We start from the raw sequence: 16,540 nt of genomic DNA, 5'->3' as shown, positions 1-16,540 counted from the left end.
AATATTAATCATTTCATAAAATAAATGTAAATACAAAACTAATCCCCATAATCTTCAGTGCTCAAATTAGTTTTTGTTTTCTTTTAAACAATTCTCACCAAGTGCTCTTATGTTCCCCATGCTGATGCCTTCAGTCTCACAATGCACCTCATAAGACCGGAATACTATTTATTTCTATTCTGTTTTTTCTTTTTAAAAAATAAGACCAGGGATCAGAATAGTTTGCCTCATAATATGGCATCATGACGTTTGAGACATCACCAGACACAAAAACCTACTCACACTTTTCCCACCAATCTTTTTTCAAGGAAGCAGGTCACAAAATTGGAGGAAAAAAATCTCCACGACCTTGTCCTGAAGCAAATTATAGGTCTTCATTTTGAAAGAAATCTCAAATCTCATCTCCAAAGAGAGCCATAGGCCCAGAGATGTCAGAAATCTGAACATGGCTTTCTGTGTTTGCCTCAGTTTACTGAGGTTACATCACATTGCTTGGTCCAGGCACACTTATCCTCAGCTGACCCAGACTTAACCCTCTCCTCATCATGCCCAAGCAGAAAAATACATGCGTTTCCCTGGGTTGTCTTTGTCAACAGTTTCCACATCACTTAGAGCTTATATTTAATAAATTACTCTGCCATATCTCTTGTTACACTGTCAAATTTTTGCTAAAAGGTCCCTGGCCATTAGACTAGAGAGATAGGTAAGGGAAAAAAATCTCTCCCTGCCCTACAGATGAAAAACTGCTAGATAAGTCTGTATGTCTGAAATTTAACACTTCCAAGGCCCCTTGAGTGCCTGAGAAAACAAGAGAAATACCATATCCTGTCAAGGCAAGTTCTTTATCTCCCCCATATGATACTAACTATAGAAAGATGAATAGAATTGAACCCATCAATATTATCTACTGGATGCTAAAATCCTAGGGCAGAGACTACTCTGTATTGCTTGTTAACACTCTTGAGGAAATGATGGATTTCTTGTGTTTTTGAAATGGGTCAGGAAAAAATAACGGTAATCAAATTAAACGAACAGCTGTCTGACTAAACAGAGACAGTTGTTCACTCATCACAATGACTATGCTGTGCTTTTCATAACATGAACGATTCTCTGCCCAGGTCCTCTAGTTTCTTTTCATATGATTTTAGCAAAGTGGCTTTCTATTTATTAATCGATTTATTTATTACCACAAAAAATAGTAGAAGTCAATATTCAGGTCATTGGAAAAATACAGATAGACAAACTGGTATCTAATATTTACATCAACCAAAACTCTTAAGAGTCTGGGGAGGCAAAGTCTAAGTTCCCATATTATATGTAATGGTGAACAAACCGTTAATGTTTTGACTTTGTACAGCCAGTCTTCACAAATACTAACATGGCTCCTGAGGCCATTTTTTTTCTAAACATAAATGGATTTGCTTATATAGAACACGATGATTTGCATTCAGAAAACATCAAGTTAACAGGCATAGGTTACAGATCTCCACTTTGTCTTAAGAAAAAAAAGAGAGAGAAAATAAAATAAAACAAAACAAATAAGAACAACAACAAAAACAATAATGCCAGGTTTGGTGATGCACTACTTAAATCCCAGAACTCTGGAGGCAGAGGCAGGCAAATCTCTGAGAGGTTGACTCCAGCCTGATTACAAAGAGAGTTTCAAAGCAGCCAGGGCTGTTACAAATAGAAACTCTGTTTGAAAGATAGATAGATAGATAGATAGATAGATAGATAGATAGATAGATAGATAGATAGATGATAGATAGATAGATAGATAGATAGATAGATAGATAGATAGATAGATAGATTTAAAAATCAAAACAAAGCCTTCCCACCGTCCCACACAAAACAGGTAAACCAAAGCCCATGAAGACAGTCAGCTTGTTTGAGTATTGTTCTCTTTCACACTAAAACAACTCATCTTGTCTGGAAACGAATTTTGCCTAAAAGAGGAACCCAATCACAACCCTGTCTGGAATCTTGAGTACTCTCTTGGAACAGAACTAAGATTATTTCAAAGATCCTATATTGATTCTTGCCTTTGATGATTCTGATTGATAATCATGAATGAACTGACAGTCTACCATAAGTCAAATCTATCAGGTGACTGTGAAGGAAAAGAGACTTAGTGCTACACCAAACACAGCTCTGGGGTGACAATGCTCATGCTCAGGCTGAGCCTTCCTTTCACTCTAGTCTGTGTTCCTCAGGCCTGACAGAATGTGGAACCATCATCTTTCTTTTTACCACAGACTCATTCTTTCCATCCCCACCCTGCATCTACTCCCTGAAGCTCCTTTACCTCAATATGGTACATTATCATTTGTTTTTCCTCAGATGCCCATACGTGCGATCACCAACAGAGACAATTCAACAACTTTACACATTTATAAAAACACAGAAAGTACCTGGACATAGGCTCTGCAAGAGCGCTCTCTTTTCTGAAGCTGAATCCATTAAGACAGCAGATTAAACACAGAATAGAAAAAACAAGTTAGTGACAGAAGAAAAATAAAAAGAAAACATCTACATAAACACCTTACTTTTTGATTCACTACTTTTGTAGAAGAAAATGAAGGCTATGCAGCAACCCCAACAGTGGCCAAACCCCACCCCCTTTTATTTAGAACAGCCCACCTAAACAACAGACGGTGGGAAGCTGTTGAAAAGGAAGAAACCTTTGAATACATTTAGTAGAAATTAGTACAAATCAATACACATTCGTGTGAAATGGTCCAGGTCACATCCAGTTAGTTATTTATTCATGAGCCACTAGTGGAGACAGAAGATGTTAAGTGAATTATGCAAAAAGTTTGGAACCCATTATATTAAAAAAGAGATTCTGCGTGGTTTTCAAGACAGTCTACTTAGATGGTTGACATGTGCTCATAATAAGTGTTCATTCTTACCTTCAAAAAGTCTATTATAAGGAAGATAGAAATGCCCATTCATTGTGACTATTTAAGCCTAGGGGACGCATACCAAAAGTCAGACAACTTCAGATTAAATGGAGTGGGATCCATTTCCTGACTTGCTACTGAGTTTATTTCTTACAGAACTGTGTTTGACAGTCTTGGCCAAAATAGAAAACATTTCAGAAACGAGTGGGGTAAGAAGCTTGATTTAATCTGTATTTTTGTTGTTGACACGAGTTTGTATTCAGGCACAGATATTTTCTCCTGATGCTCAAACGAATAATCAATAACCCTTCATTCATGCTGTTTAAATGAGTGACCCAAATTTTTATAAATCAGACTGTGGGGGTTCATCTTCCTCCCCTCCCCCCGGTGTTATTCGGTTCCCTTGGTTATTGGCCTTGAATTGCAAAATCGAATTCAGTTTTAGGGAGCAGTTACTCTGACACTTTTGGAGTAACTAGCTACTACTGTCCCAACTCTAACTCATTCTTTCTTCAATGTGGGGGCAGTAACTGCTGAAGAATGAACTCAGAAATGAGAGCCAGGCTGTCATTCAGATCAATGACTCCCATCCCAGTAATGTAGGGCTCTGAGCTCTCCAGAATTTCAATGTGGGTGCAATTGATTGGTACCTAGTTGACTTTGTAAATCTGATGGGCTATTCTGGGCCTCAGGGAAAATAGGAACCCCAGGAAATGAGAGCAAGCCAGCAAGCACGTGAGTAACCTTTGCCCTCCCATCTCCCTAGCCCTTCATGCAAATTAACATATGACAAACTGCATTATATAAACAATTGAGGAGAGCCAAATGGGAAACAAAAGAGAGCATTAAGAAGCCTCAGGAATGGAAATTTGCCCATTATGTCGTTATCTGATATTCAGCTTAGGCAAGGTGATTAGCTGTAGCCAGTTAGAATGTGACATTAATTGCCAGGTTTACCTGATAGCCCCAGACATCAACATCGCTTTTAAAATAAAGTTACAAAATATTGCAACAACAAATCATGTTATGGATATGAAACATTAATAAAAATCAGTACTCCCATCCCATTATGATAAGAATAGCTGGCAGCCATATTCATTAGTAGCATCAAGTCAACTACGGTCACATCATATTAAAGTCACAGCATGCCAGACCATATAGGCAGCTGTTGATTATCCGATCAGGGGCTAGTTGTGATTCTATCAGGATAAAAGTAAAAAAAAGAAACAATGACAAGAAAAAAAAGCCAAAAAACAAACAATCAAACAACAAAATAAAACCAACCTTCTTCTTGCTCAGCATGACAAAGAATCTAATACATTATATATAAAAACAAAGACTAAAACTGTATCTTATTAGGAAAGATGAATTTCCAGCAAGAGCTATCTCAGTTAAGATATCTGGCATTTTAATTTTGAATGGTTATTATATAAAAACATTTCTCAGTTTTAATGAGTGACGACCTTTCCCTATCAAGACAGGATCACAGTTAGTAAAAGACAAATCTCCGTCTTTATTGTTCTTTTTTTTTCTTTTTTCTTTTTTACTCAAAAGGGAATGTTTTAAAAATAAATTTCTTAGAAGAACATTAGTCGATTAGTTTTTTTAATTTTTTTTAAGTTGGAAAGACTACCTTAATAGTCCAGGTCACAGAATTGTTATACCATTTGGGAACGTCTTCATTTGATGCTATTTAATACCAAGAGGTTAGTCTACCTATTTAATATTTAGTTACATATATAAATGATATTCCTTTTAAATATGCAGCTTTTCTTTTGTGTTTTTAATTTATATAAGATTTAGCAAGTAAGATGTTTATTAAAGTATGAAAAATTCTAAAATATGTTTCTTCAAATGCAACATATTTAAATTTGTGTATTTAAAATTAAAATTTACAGGAATTAAACACTCAGAATTTCATTGGTTGTGAGACAAAAATCTGAGTCATTTCAAAACTAAAATGAAGCATGTATTAAAATCTAATTTCTTGTCCTAGCAGTACTTAAAGGTAATACTAACTAGGTTAAATTTTCTCATTATAAAAACCAATGGGGGAAGGGATCTAATGGATTTTAGTATACTTTTATTAATGTTTCCTAAATTCCCACTTTCTGATTAAACACTCATTAAGCAGCCTACTATTTTCAAAGAGGATTTTGTAGGAAACAATAACCAGTAGCCTGGACCTACACTAATGTTGCTACAATTTAACAGTAAAAAAAAAAAATGAGAAAGTACTAGCAAAAGTTGAATTGCAAACACAAAATGCATATGATGAGACTGGTACATATTTCTCTATATTAAAAGTCAAATAAGATCATAATGTAATCCCAATGAGATAGTAAAGTCAATTGAATGTAAGGATAGGTTCATTTTGAACAATGAAAGTTGAAATGAGAAAAACTAAACAAGATTGTCTCACTGAGTTCACTGCTAACTGAAAGACACAGCTGAGATTCTCACCTTGTTCAAGCTGCGGGCTGCGCTGTCTTTTCCCCCTGGTGTCAAATTCCTGAGCTGGACGTCCAAGAGGCCAACCAGCTGGTCCATGGCACGGACTGAGTAGGTGATGTCCCCAGCGTTCAAATGATTTCTCGTCTGTTCTGCTAGCTCTCTGGCAATATTGGCAGCTGTTTCTCCAGATTTCAGCTATTATTTTTAAATAGAAAGAGAAAAACAAAAACAAATGTTTTCTGTGAGTATTTTCATTGGTCTCCTTTCAACATTTCTTTTGTCTGTAATTTAAAATTGTTGAGGCAAGAAACAGTTCTTAAATGCTACTGTTACCTCAGAGCACTCCTGATAACTCTCTTTTCTTCAAAGCCTCACTTTAAAGTTCTGTCTGTAAAGGGCTTTTTGTGGAAAATTCCCTCTTAAGATTATTTCTCACCTCAGTTAGTCATTTGGGTTGTTAAGCCTGAGGTGTGTCCCACTATTTTCTCTGTCATTCTCTAGATTAGAGTTTGATGAGAGCTGCTTGTGGGTTCCTAATCTATATTCTCAGAGGCTGTCCACACTTCCTTCATGCCAGGATGAGCCCATAGTTCACTGGGTGAATACTAAGCAAACTCACCAGTTTCTAAGATCTGTGAAATGTACTCTCTCTAAAACCCCTGCTTTCAAAATGGTCATGATCCTTTTGCAAAACATTTAAGTTCTCTCCCAACACACCAGTCGCTAGTTTCTTGTGTTCTCCCTTTCTGAAACATGCTGACATTTTTAAATACATTCTTTAAAAAAAAAAACATAAGCGACCTAAAGAAGTTAAAAGAACTCAGGACAATATTCTGTGCTCTCCTGAATGTGCTTAATAACTTTGAGACAAGAAAACATGAACATAAATTCATTCATTAAGAATGATGGGAGATGCCAATAGAGACAGACCAAGACCATGATGTGAATCACCTGTTGTCATCATGGGGCAATGCCAGCACCATGTGCAATTGAAATTTCACATACTAGAACCAGGTCATGACACTAAGCCCAGGACAAGAGAGATGCTGGGATGATCTGCTGGTCACAGAACACACATCTCCTAAAAGTTATAGACAGAGCAAATGGACTCAAGGGCAAGGTCAGGGTTGAGGGATCCTGTGGAGAACAAGGGCCCATTTCCTAGTTAGTTGTCTAACAGGAGGATTGGTCCATTATCCCTCATGTCTACATGCACACTGCGTATGTCCTATTGCCTTCTCTAGCCCCTGCCCTCTCTGTCTGCATCTTTCCTTCCTTTCCTTTATCAAGTCAACCTTCAATTTTCATGTCTTATACAGAAATTCATTCCTAATCATATATGCACAAGCCACAGCAAAGAGACTTAGCAGTTTGTATGTACATGCTTATGCACATGTCTGTGTATATATATTACATATATATGTGTGTATATATTATATAGTATATAATAAAAAAGAGAACATCAATTTGAGAGGGCATGAGGGGGAACAGGGGAGGGATTTGAGTAGGAACCAAGAAGGGGGAAGTAATGTAAATATATTTTTATCTAAAATTTTAATAAAAGATAGAAGTTTAAAAATCTAAAAAAGAGAATGATGTGAGAAATATCTTAAAAGGTAAATAATTACCAATTCCTGGTTCATAATGTTCTTTTTTTTAATTTGTAGAATTAAATTTAAATAGTATTTTCAATTTCTAAAACAATTTTATGGCTCATTTTCACCATAAAGAATAATACAGTGCAAATCTTTCTCTACAGATTCCACATCCCAAAGAGAATGTTATATGTATCTTTCTAAACTATAACATACCCCTCACTATTTGAAAAAATATATATATATACATATATGTCATTATTTAAGGATTAGTTTTCTTATTCTCTTATGATATATAAAGCTGGCAGTATAAATTATAAACAATCAAACAAACAAAAATCTTCTCTTTATAAACTATTGCCCAATGATTATTCAGGATGACCCAAATTAATTAGAGCAGTTAGTGAGACAGAGTCCATCCAGGGCTGCTTCATGTGCACAAAAGGGCCAAACAGTCAAAACCAAAATGACAACAAATCTTAAACAACTAAATTGGAGTGATTGGAACATCTAGATAATTTACAACCACATTCATACACACACACACACACACACACACACACACACACACAGAGGAAAAACCTAAAGTGAAATGTAATAATAGCAAGCACTGGTAAGGTTATGAAAATGAATGTCACTCCCATGAACTGTATAGAACAAAATACTGATGCTAAACCTTCTACTTTTGAATAGAAGAAATAATCTCAGATGTCAAAAATTAAACATTCAAAGACATCCAATTAAACTTGTGACTGAAATCAAAAGAAGTTGTGACTTGATAGAACCAATCAATTATAAATGTATAATGTCAACAGTTTAAATTTATGAAGGAGATTAATACTGTTGACATTAGTCTTTAAGATACACTGCTAAACGCATACTACTTATAAAACATTTCAAACATATATATATCACAATTTCTGTGTTTATGTATATACTTATGTGGATATTTAAAAATATACATAATATATTAAAATATATGGATATATTATAATATATACTTAATTATATATTAAAATACATAAAATATATTAAAATATAAGCTTGACAATTAAGAAAAGAAAAATCCCTATTGCTGATATTCAAATTGTAAAATATATATATGTAATTATCATATATTAACTTATGATATAAACATATATTATATATATTAAATTATATAAAAAGACATTAAAGTACTGCTACTGGGAAAGTTATTGTTAAAGTTAATAATTAATCAGTATTTTGTAGAAATTAATACATAAAATTAAACAGAAATAGAGTGCACCAAGTATATTGTAATATGTATATATAAACTTCTTTTAAATGTTTATATTTAAAATACCTGTTAATTTGTGCACAAGCACAGTGTTCAATATTATTATGCCATTGAGTTTGAGAGTAAAATGAAAAAAGGATTAAAGTTTGAATATGTAAATATTTAGTTTTCTCATATATAGTTGTGAAGCATTAAAACAAAAGATTATTAAGCCAAAGCTGATGGTGAATGATCCTGTTGTTTATATATGTACTGATTACAATGCAGTCATGGAGGCCACTGAATCACTCATGGGTTATCTTCAAAACAGTAACCATGGTTAACTTTCAAGAAGTATTGGCTTAACCCGAGTGAGGTAGTGTGCACCTGTAATCCTAGCACTAGGGAAACAGAACGGAGAGGGTCACTGCACGCTCTGGGACCACAGGGGCTACACAGAGAAATAGAAAACACGAAAAGGTATACCCAGAGCTCTTTATATATGAAGAGAAAAGAATCCCACAATACACATGAACACCGAGACTAAAAGCTGTGAAAGTTGTGAGGTAAAAGGGGTATATGAAAAAAATTTTAAATTAACTAAAACTTCCTAGAACTATTCTGCCTCTGTGTTATTGAGCCTTAATACTGAATAATATATATGTATATATATCCCTGAGAAATGAAAGGTGGCTCATTTGCTTTTGAGCACCTTACCTTCTATTACTTAGAATCCTTATGCTAAGGTTTGAATGTGAAATGACCCTTAGCACACTGTCCTCTACACTTGGTTTGTCTAGGAACACTGAAGTGCCATTAGGACATGTTCCTTGAGGAGCATTGGGTTGCTGGGGAAGGCATTAGTGTTTGAAAACTCAGCCCTGCTACCTGCTTTCTCTGCTTTCTGCTTGCTTGACCCGACCACCATGAAACCATCTGCCCAACATCATTCCTTCCCCACCATAATGGAGCCTACTCCCAATCTAAGTCAAAATAAACCTTTCTTCCCTTGTGTGTTGTAAGGTATCTGGCCAGAGCAATGAGTGGAGAAAAGGTTGCATACAAGAGTGATTGATGTACATGAAAAGATTAATTGAGCAATGCAAGTATAATAACACAAATGTTTATGATGTATCATGGAAATATAGCACCAGTAAAAGAAAAATCTGTGGAAAGGAGGAAGGATAATCAGAGGCAATGTGAAACCTTAAAAAACTAGTCTACTGTTACTTGGTGAGATGGAGTGCTAAGGAAGACTCTTAGTGAGAAAGAGCACTTTAAGGAAATACTGTATATGTATGTATATATATGCATATGTATATGAAGTATACACAGATATAATATATAATAGTTATTATATCATATATATAATAACTATGGTTGGGTAAGACAGAATGCTATAGATAAAACATAGAGAAAAAGTGCAAAGCAGGTATTGCCACACACACCTTTAATCCCAACACTTGGGATACAGAGGCAGTAGGATCTCTGAGTTTCAGACCAGCTATGGTCTAACAGTGAATTCCAGTACAGCAGGACTACACAGACAAATGTGTCTCAAAAAAATAAATAAATAAAAATAAAAACTCAAAGAACAACAACAACAAAAACATTATTTTTGCATGCGGACCCTAACATTGATAGTTAAGAAGGAAAACCTTTGTCTAGTGAGTTGGCCTACACTGAGAGAGTAGCTATACTGTGATAACTCTGTCTTCTCCTGTGAGTTAGAGTTTACTCAGCTCCATTGTACATATTTTGTCCATCTGTGAAAAGTTTTATACCAAGCTATACTACAGTAATTTTTCACTGTTCAGCGTTAAAGACGTCACTCAGCTACAGGGACTGGGAATGCCAAATCATGATAGCAGTATAAATAGGTAAAAACTGAGTTCCTGCAAAATCTATGTCTAATTCCAGAAAAGACACAAGTATTTCTTCTGCTTACTAGATGATTTTTCTGCCTTATTACTCTCCTCTGCATCTAGCCCTTATCAGTATACAATAGCCCCCAAAGACTCCTGAGTTTTAGGTTTCAATGCAACTGATGGACTTTGGGGAAAGGGGACTAGATCCCAAGACTCTAACTTCATCATGGATTAATAGTATTTTGCTTTTGAGACATGATCTCAGGGATGAGCCTTGACTACTATCCAACTTGTAAGGCTTCTGCTTCTACCTAATGAGAACTGTGAACAGACATGTGAGCCACAGTGCTGGACATGTAACTTAGTGGCACAGTTTGGAGGTGATATAGCTATGAGGTAAGGTAGAGGTAGCAGAAAGAAGTCACTGGAAGTGTGCTCAGGAAGGGTACATCCTGCTATGGCTTCCCATTGGGAACAAGCTGAGCATCTCCTTCTCCACATGTTTCTGCTGCCCTAATGGTCAGCTTCAGCATGAGACCAAAGCACTGATATCAGCACACCCTGGACAGAGACTTCTTAACCCATGGGCATGTATGAATCTTTGCTCGTTTGGGTTGATTTTTGTCTGATATTTATCACTTTGACAAAGTTGACTACTAAATATATGGCTTGGTCACCAACAACCCTGCCCTGAGTTAAGAAGCTAATTGGTTGGGTCGTTTCCTCTTTTCCATTCTTGGGCCACTGACAGAGGCTTTATTTCTTTCTCTAGACTTTCTCTAGGGCATTGGTTCCCAAGACAAGCTTCCTGAGTCTAGTCTGGTAAAAATTTCTGCCTAGTATGAATTACATATGTACATGTATACTCAAAGCTACTTTTTTTTAAGGGAGGAAAATGTGTTTTTTATTTACTCTGTCTGCATCTGCCATCGATCTATTATCGATCAATGTGTCTACCATTTTTATAACGTAAATACATCATTTGAGCAATAGCTCATTTAACCTATATTCACATTTGCTCTTCAATCATTACACTTATCAGAGCATTATTTAATGGATGGAGGGACTGTATCATAAGACCTCGTTCTACCTGAGTCCTTAGCTTCCCACTGAATGTCACCCTTTGCCCATGATTTAAATTTTCTGTGCCACTGTGTTAAGATCTGTGAATACAGTAGTGAAAAGCATGATTATTTGTTTAAATGTCTTAATTACTAGCAGCAAAAAGAGTTATTAAAAACGTATCTCTACACATCCTTTGTTTTATTGGATGGAATGCGGAATCCATGTGAAGAAGAATTGTTAGTAGGAATTTTAACTGGAATGTGTGAGGATACAAAACAATTTAGGAAATGCTTCTCTGGGGACAATTTAGTTCGAAATGCAGTGGAAAGGAAGAGATTAGAAATGGAAGCGGGTGCTGGATTGCAGGCAGAAGGATCAGTCAGTAGGAGGGAGGAGCAGGAAGCCCTAAGGCTAGCTGCACTTAGGGCAGTGTAGCTAGAGTTCAGACAGCTGGAGAAGTGAGCTCTAAGTAAAAGAAACAGCGCCTGTTCATGAAAAGGTGGAAGCAAATGGGAAGGTGCTATCCAGGTTTGCACTTGAATGATGACACCTTAAAAGATACTGAAGCAGAAACAAAAGTGAAAGAAAGGAGCCAGGGGAGACCTGGGTTGGGGGTAGGCTTCAGGTGTGGGGAGGGAGTACTGGCTGAAGAGGAATTTCCACACTCTCTTAGTTACTACATCTGGCGTGGGAGGTAAGGGAAGAGCTCCTCCTAGGCTCTACTTTACATAATTGGTTGGGGACACCATGGACTAGGTTTTCCCACTGTCCCCACCATCTGAGCTCAGTGTCATGACCATATTTTCCTGGTGACCTTCTCTGCACAGGTTCTCTTCACTGGTATCTGAAAGATCGCTCTTAAAACCTTAGTTTTCTCTCTCGGCATTGTGACTTACAGTGATTTAATTCTATATTAAAATCCATACATGTTTTTAATATCCTTTAATTTTTTTCCCCCAGAGGCATGTTCGAAATAAACCTTTTCCTCACATAAAGTAGTCATTAAAATGCCTCTTAGGTATTTTTTCATTAACTGTTAATAAAGTTATTTCCTATACATATATACACACATACATACATACTGAGAAATTTCATGAGTTTTATAGGATTAATAGATTAATGCCTGTATTGATGTGGTAGGATTATGCACAGGAATTAATCAGTAGAGAGGAGGCCAGCTGCTATTGCTTAGCACTATAGTTATGAACAAAGAGATACTGTGTTGATACACTGTACCCTTTGAAACTTTGACATAAGCAAAAACAATTTTTAGTTAAAATTTAAATCAGCTTTGAGATTTTTATGAGCTTTATTTATCAACCATTGAAAAGGAGTAAACAAATATGTAGAAATGGCTTACACTACTATATAGGTACTGTTTCTTTGAGTGCTCTAAGTATTTTAATGTATATCTGAGCCAAGTGAATATATGAACAAAATGTGTATATGTAAAAATATGGAAGTAAATGAAGTCTAAAGTTTGGAAATCATGTTGTAATTGAATCTGGAATCATCTAATAGACACTCCTCTGGGAAGGTATGTCAGGGTGTGTCCAGGAAAGTAAGTTAGGGAAACTTGTCTCCTGAGTGAGGATACCTGTGCACAGTGCCCAGAAACGAAGAAGTTCAAAGACAAAGCAATGTTGCTTTTGCCTGCCCAGCTTCTGTCTCGCCAGTGAGAGACAGTCATAGCCTGCTGTTGCTCTGACTATGGTGGCCACACTTCTCTGACATTTGTACCCAGCTTCTTTTTATTTCAAATATGAATTAAAGAGCAGTAGCTCTCCAGGAAACTTCCAGACCTTTAGCTCCAGTTTGGGGGTGCTGACATATCCAACCTCAGACATCTAGTGTCAGCCTAATAGACTAAGCAGTTATTGAGGTCTCAATCCTTTCCAATGTATAGACAGCCACTGCTGGACTACAAATCCCCTATTGTGCAAACCAACCTACTATATCCCTTTTTGGTTTATATGATCGTTCTCTTAGTTCTGTTCTGAGAGAGAATAGTGACCAATACAGCCCACAATCTCTGATAAGATTAAAAAAGCAATTTTCATGCATTCTATTCTTAGATCTAAGAAAATTAAAATAGGACCTATAAGAAACAGGAGCAGAATTCAATCTGGTATTCTGGGGGGAATAACTAGATTATTCTGTAATATAAAGTGCTAAAATTATGTCTAAAACTCTATAAATCATCTTCAGAAAACCCAAGAAAAATACCCCATTATCTAGGAATCTGCCTGTACCTTATTTAGAAACAAAATAAAGGGGACTTGAGTTTGTCATGAAGAAAACAAAACCCATCATCTGTAACAATTCAGCCAGATCTTTTCCACATACTTGCTGGAGCAGGCCAAGCAGGGGGAAGCATTCTTCCTCACTCAGCATGCACAGAATATGGGAGCTGTTCAAAAGTATCAATATTACAGACTAAAATGGAAATAGTCCAACAGTGAGATAATACGATAAAAGGCATTCTAAAGGTATGCAAAATAGAAAATTTTAATTCCACTTTCAAAATGTTGAGTTCGATATGGACTCCAAGTTTATGTCAGGGGTCATTTTATAGTCATCGTCTCATTAAAGTGGGTAAGAGAACAGGATTTGGTGTCATATGTAGTTCGCTGTGCTGGACTCTGATATAGCATGTTTCTTTTTCAGTTATAAATAGGAAGGCAAGAAAGCTGGGCAATAAAGTATTTTTAAGCCAATTTGAAGATCTATTAATCTATAAATGTCTACATATTTATCTTCCCTTTACTATTTTATCCATCCAGTTATCCATATATCTAGCTGTCCCCCATATTCATGAGGTTTCCCATCCTCTGTCTTTGAATGTGTTCCCTGACCCCTGTTGGAATAATGACCCAATGGGTATAAATTCTTCCATTTTTCTGCATAAGATGTACTTTTTTTATTAAAAATAATTATCATAGAAGAATCCTAGCTAGTTTGTTTATAACATATTTCTTTATAAGTTTATAACATAATTCTCTTTAGTGAAATGTAATCTAACCTCTAATGTCACATAAAATTTACTCTTTAATTTCATCAGTATATAAGTAGCCCAGATTCATTTGCAAGTTCCAACCACTATTAACCGTTGCCTGTCTTCTTCTTTCTAGACTGACTGTTGGAAGGATAGCATAATACCTTTTTTCTTTTTCATTTTTTTAGTGCAAACATTAAGTTTGCTTTGAGCAGCTAAATAAAGCTTCCTATATTTTAAATTATAGACTTGAGATCTATAATAGCGCTAATAAATAGCAAGCACATATTCCTATTCAAATTATGGAGCTATCTTATTTTACAGATGGGAAGATTGATAAAGCCATTACTGTCTTGTCCACTAGGGTTCAGCTATAATGAACTATGGCTCAAGTCCCCAGGTGTTCCTTAACAGTCCTATAAAACCATGGCAGAGGCGCTATTAAGGATTCAATATGAACACTGAAGTATGAAATGTATCAGATGAAAACAATGTGATTAAAAGGTGGAGCTTTGGGAGAATGTATTGGGTATTGAGGGGAAAACCTTCATAGATAGATGGGATTGGTACTTTTATAAAAGTAGGATTTAACAGCTGCCTGAACATAAAAACTGGCCCTTACCAGAAACTGAATCTGCTGCCCACCCTATGTTAGACTTTCCAGACTTCAAAACAATAAGGGGGAAAAAAGCTACATAGCCTGTGACTATGTTATGATAAATAAGGTAAGACAGAGAGACTTCATGCTTCAGGAAATGTCCACTCCCAAACTTACTATACTACCATGTTTCAGTGAAATGAAAGAGCAATATGCCATTACATACATACATATATACATACATCATAAATACATACATACATTCATTCATACATATTTTTCCCTCAATCTTCTAACATGGAAGGGGGAAAAAGACAAAAGAAAAAGTAAGGGAGTAGGTGACTATATAAGTAGTATACTTTGTGTAGAGAAAGGCCATTGACTTGTTTGAGTTAATTTTATATCCAGCTACTTCACCGAAGCTGTTTATCAGGTTTAGGAGTTCTCTGGTGGAATTTTTAGGGTCACTTATATATACTATCATATCATCTGCAAAAAGTGATATTTTGACTTCATCTTTTCCAATTTGTATCCCTTTGATCTCCTTTTGTTGTTGAATTGCTCTGGCTAGGGCTTCAAGTAAATGTTGAATAGGTATGGAGAGAGTGGACAATATAGTGATGATGTTAATAGAATAAAGGAAAGGCCATGGCAAAGCTACAACAGAGGAGAGGTGGGGAAGAAACATGTATGGAGAGTCGGGAGCTGGGAGAAGTCAATCCCAGTGTCATTCATATTCAGACAGCAGATAAAACAGACACAACCAGGAAGAGAGGAAGGAAGGGAGGGAGGGAGGGAGAGAAGGAGGAGAGAAGGAAGGAAGGAAGGAAGGAAGGAAGGAAGGAAGGAAGGAAGGAAGGAAGGAAGGAAGGAAGGAAGGAAGGGAAGACAAAGTGAAGAGAGACTGCTAGTGAGCACATGTGGCTGTCAAAGTGAGAATGACTGAATCACAAGTTAGCCAGTGTGTGGAGAAGCAGAGAGTCCTAAAGGTATAGCCTCTGTGAGCCTCCTCTGTTAAAGAATGATGGAGAGAGCTCAAAAGATTCTTCTGAGCACTTTATAAACTTACATCATGGTTATAAATTCCAGTTGACTAAATTCTTTAATTTAAATGTAATTATAATCTAGCCAAACTTTATAGACCCGTAAGGATTAAGCAGAAATGCTTTGGATGAACAAGACCAATTTATTATAAAACAAAACATCTCCTCCATGAATCAAGTGGGCAACAGCTGTCTGGTCTTTAAAAGGAATTATCTCTTTTGTCCTAAGATTAGCAGGGCTGCAGAGGAAAGGAGGGAATTAACTATCATTATCAGTTCAAGTCACCCGGTAATTTCTGCAATGAAATAGCCCAAGCATATTCAGAAATTATCATGAAAACACTCAGCTTTCTAGGTGAATTATTATTGAATTTATATTAACCCCTGGGCTAAGTATCTAGGGAACTTTTCTCTTTTTTTAAGTTGCTAATGTAAAAAGATATGCTGCTGATCTCTTAGTCTGATCACATCCAGGGAGAGTTATTTGCCCCGGGGTCTGAGCTACATTGTAATAAAATCAAAGGACATAAAAGCTGTGGCAGGAACAGTGCTGAAATTGGAGAGGCCTCATTATGAACGACAACAAGTATGCAGATGCATATGGAAGAGAGTCACAGAGTCAGTAAAACCCGAAGCTCTTCCTTGATCGACGATGCACAGATAGTTATAGCTCATTCGGTAAATGATCTACTGGGTAGGTATTTATGGATTATTATACAGAATATTATTGAGGATAAGCCTGGTTAAAAACAAATACAGAAAAGTGTAAATGGGCCAGGCAG

General features: G+C 36.2%; 1 protein-coding gene across 31 annotated transcripts in view; it reads right to left on the bottom strand.

Annotated features, from left to right (window-relative positions):
• The window catches only part of Adgrl3 (adhesion G protein-coupled receptor L3), a 778,447-nt gene that overhangs the window by 161,464 nt on the left and 600,443 nt on the right, over positions 1 to 16,540 (bottom strand). For 28 of the 31 annotated variants that reach the window (XM_085836782.1, XM_085836789.1, XM_085836791.1 and 25 more), the window contains 2 exons: positions 5,367 to 5,552; positions 2,412 to 2,450 (listed from right to left, as the gene is read on the bottom strand). In XM_085836782.1, the coding sequence (XP_085692908.1) occupies positions 2,412 to 2,450; positions 5,367 to 5,552 (225 nt within the window). The remainder of the gene's footprint in view (positions 1 to 2,411; positions 2,451 to 5,366; positions 5,553 to 16,540) is intronic. The other 3 variants (XM_085836797.1, XM_029477374.2, XM_085836798.1) reach the window with 1 other exon arrangement.

Source organism: Mus caroli, unplaced genomic scaffold (assembly GCF_978045245.1).
Source record: "Mus caroli unplaced genomic scaffold, Mus_caroli_1 scaffold_4, whole genome shotgun sequence".
NCBI classification, from domain to species: domain Eukaryota; kingdom Metazoa; phylum Chordata; class Mammalia; order Rodentia; family Muridae; genus Mus; species Mus caroli.
This window is presented reverse-complemented; position numbering and strand designations above follow the sequence as displayed.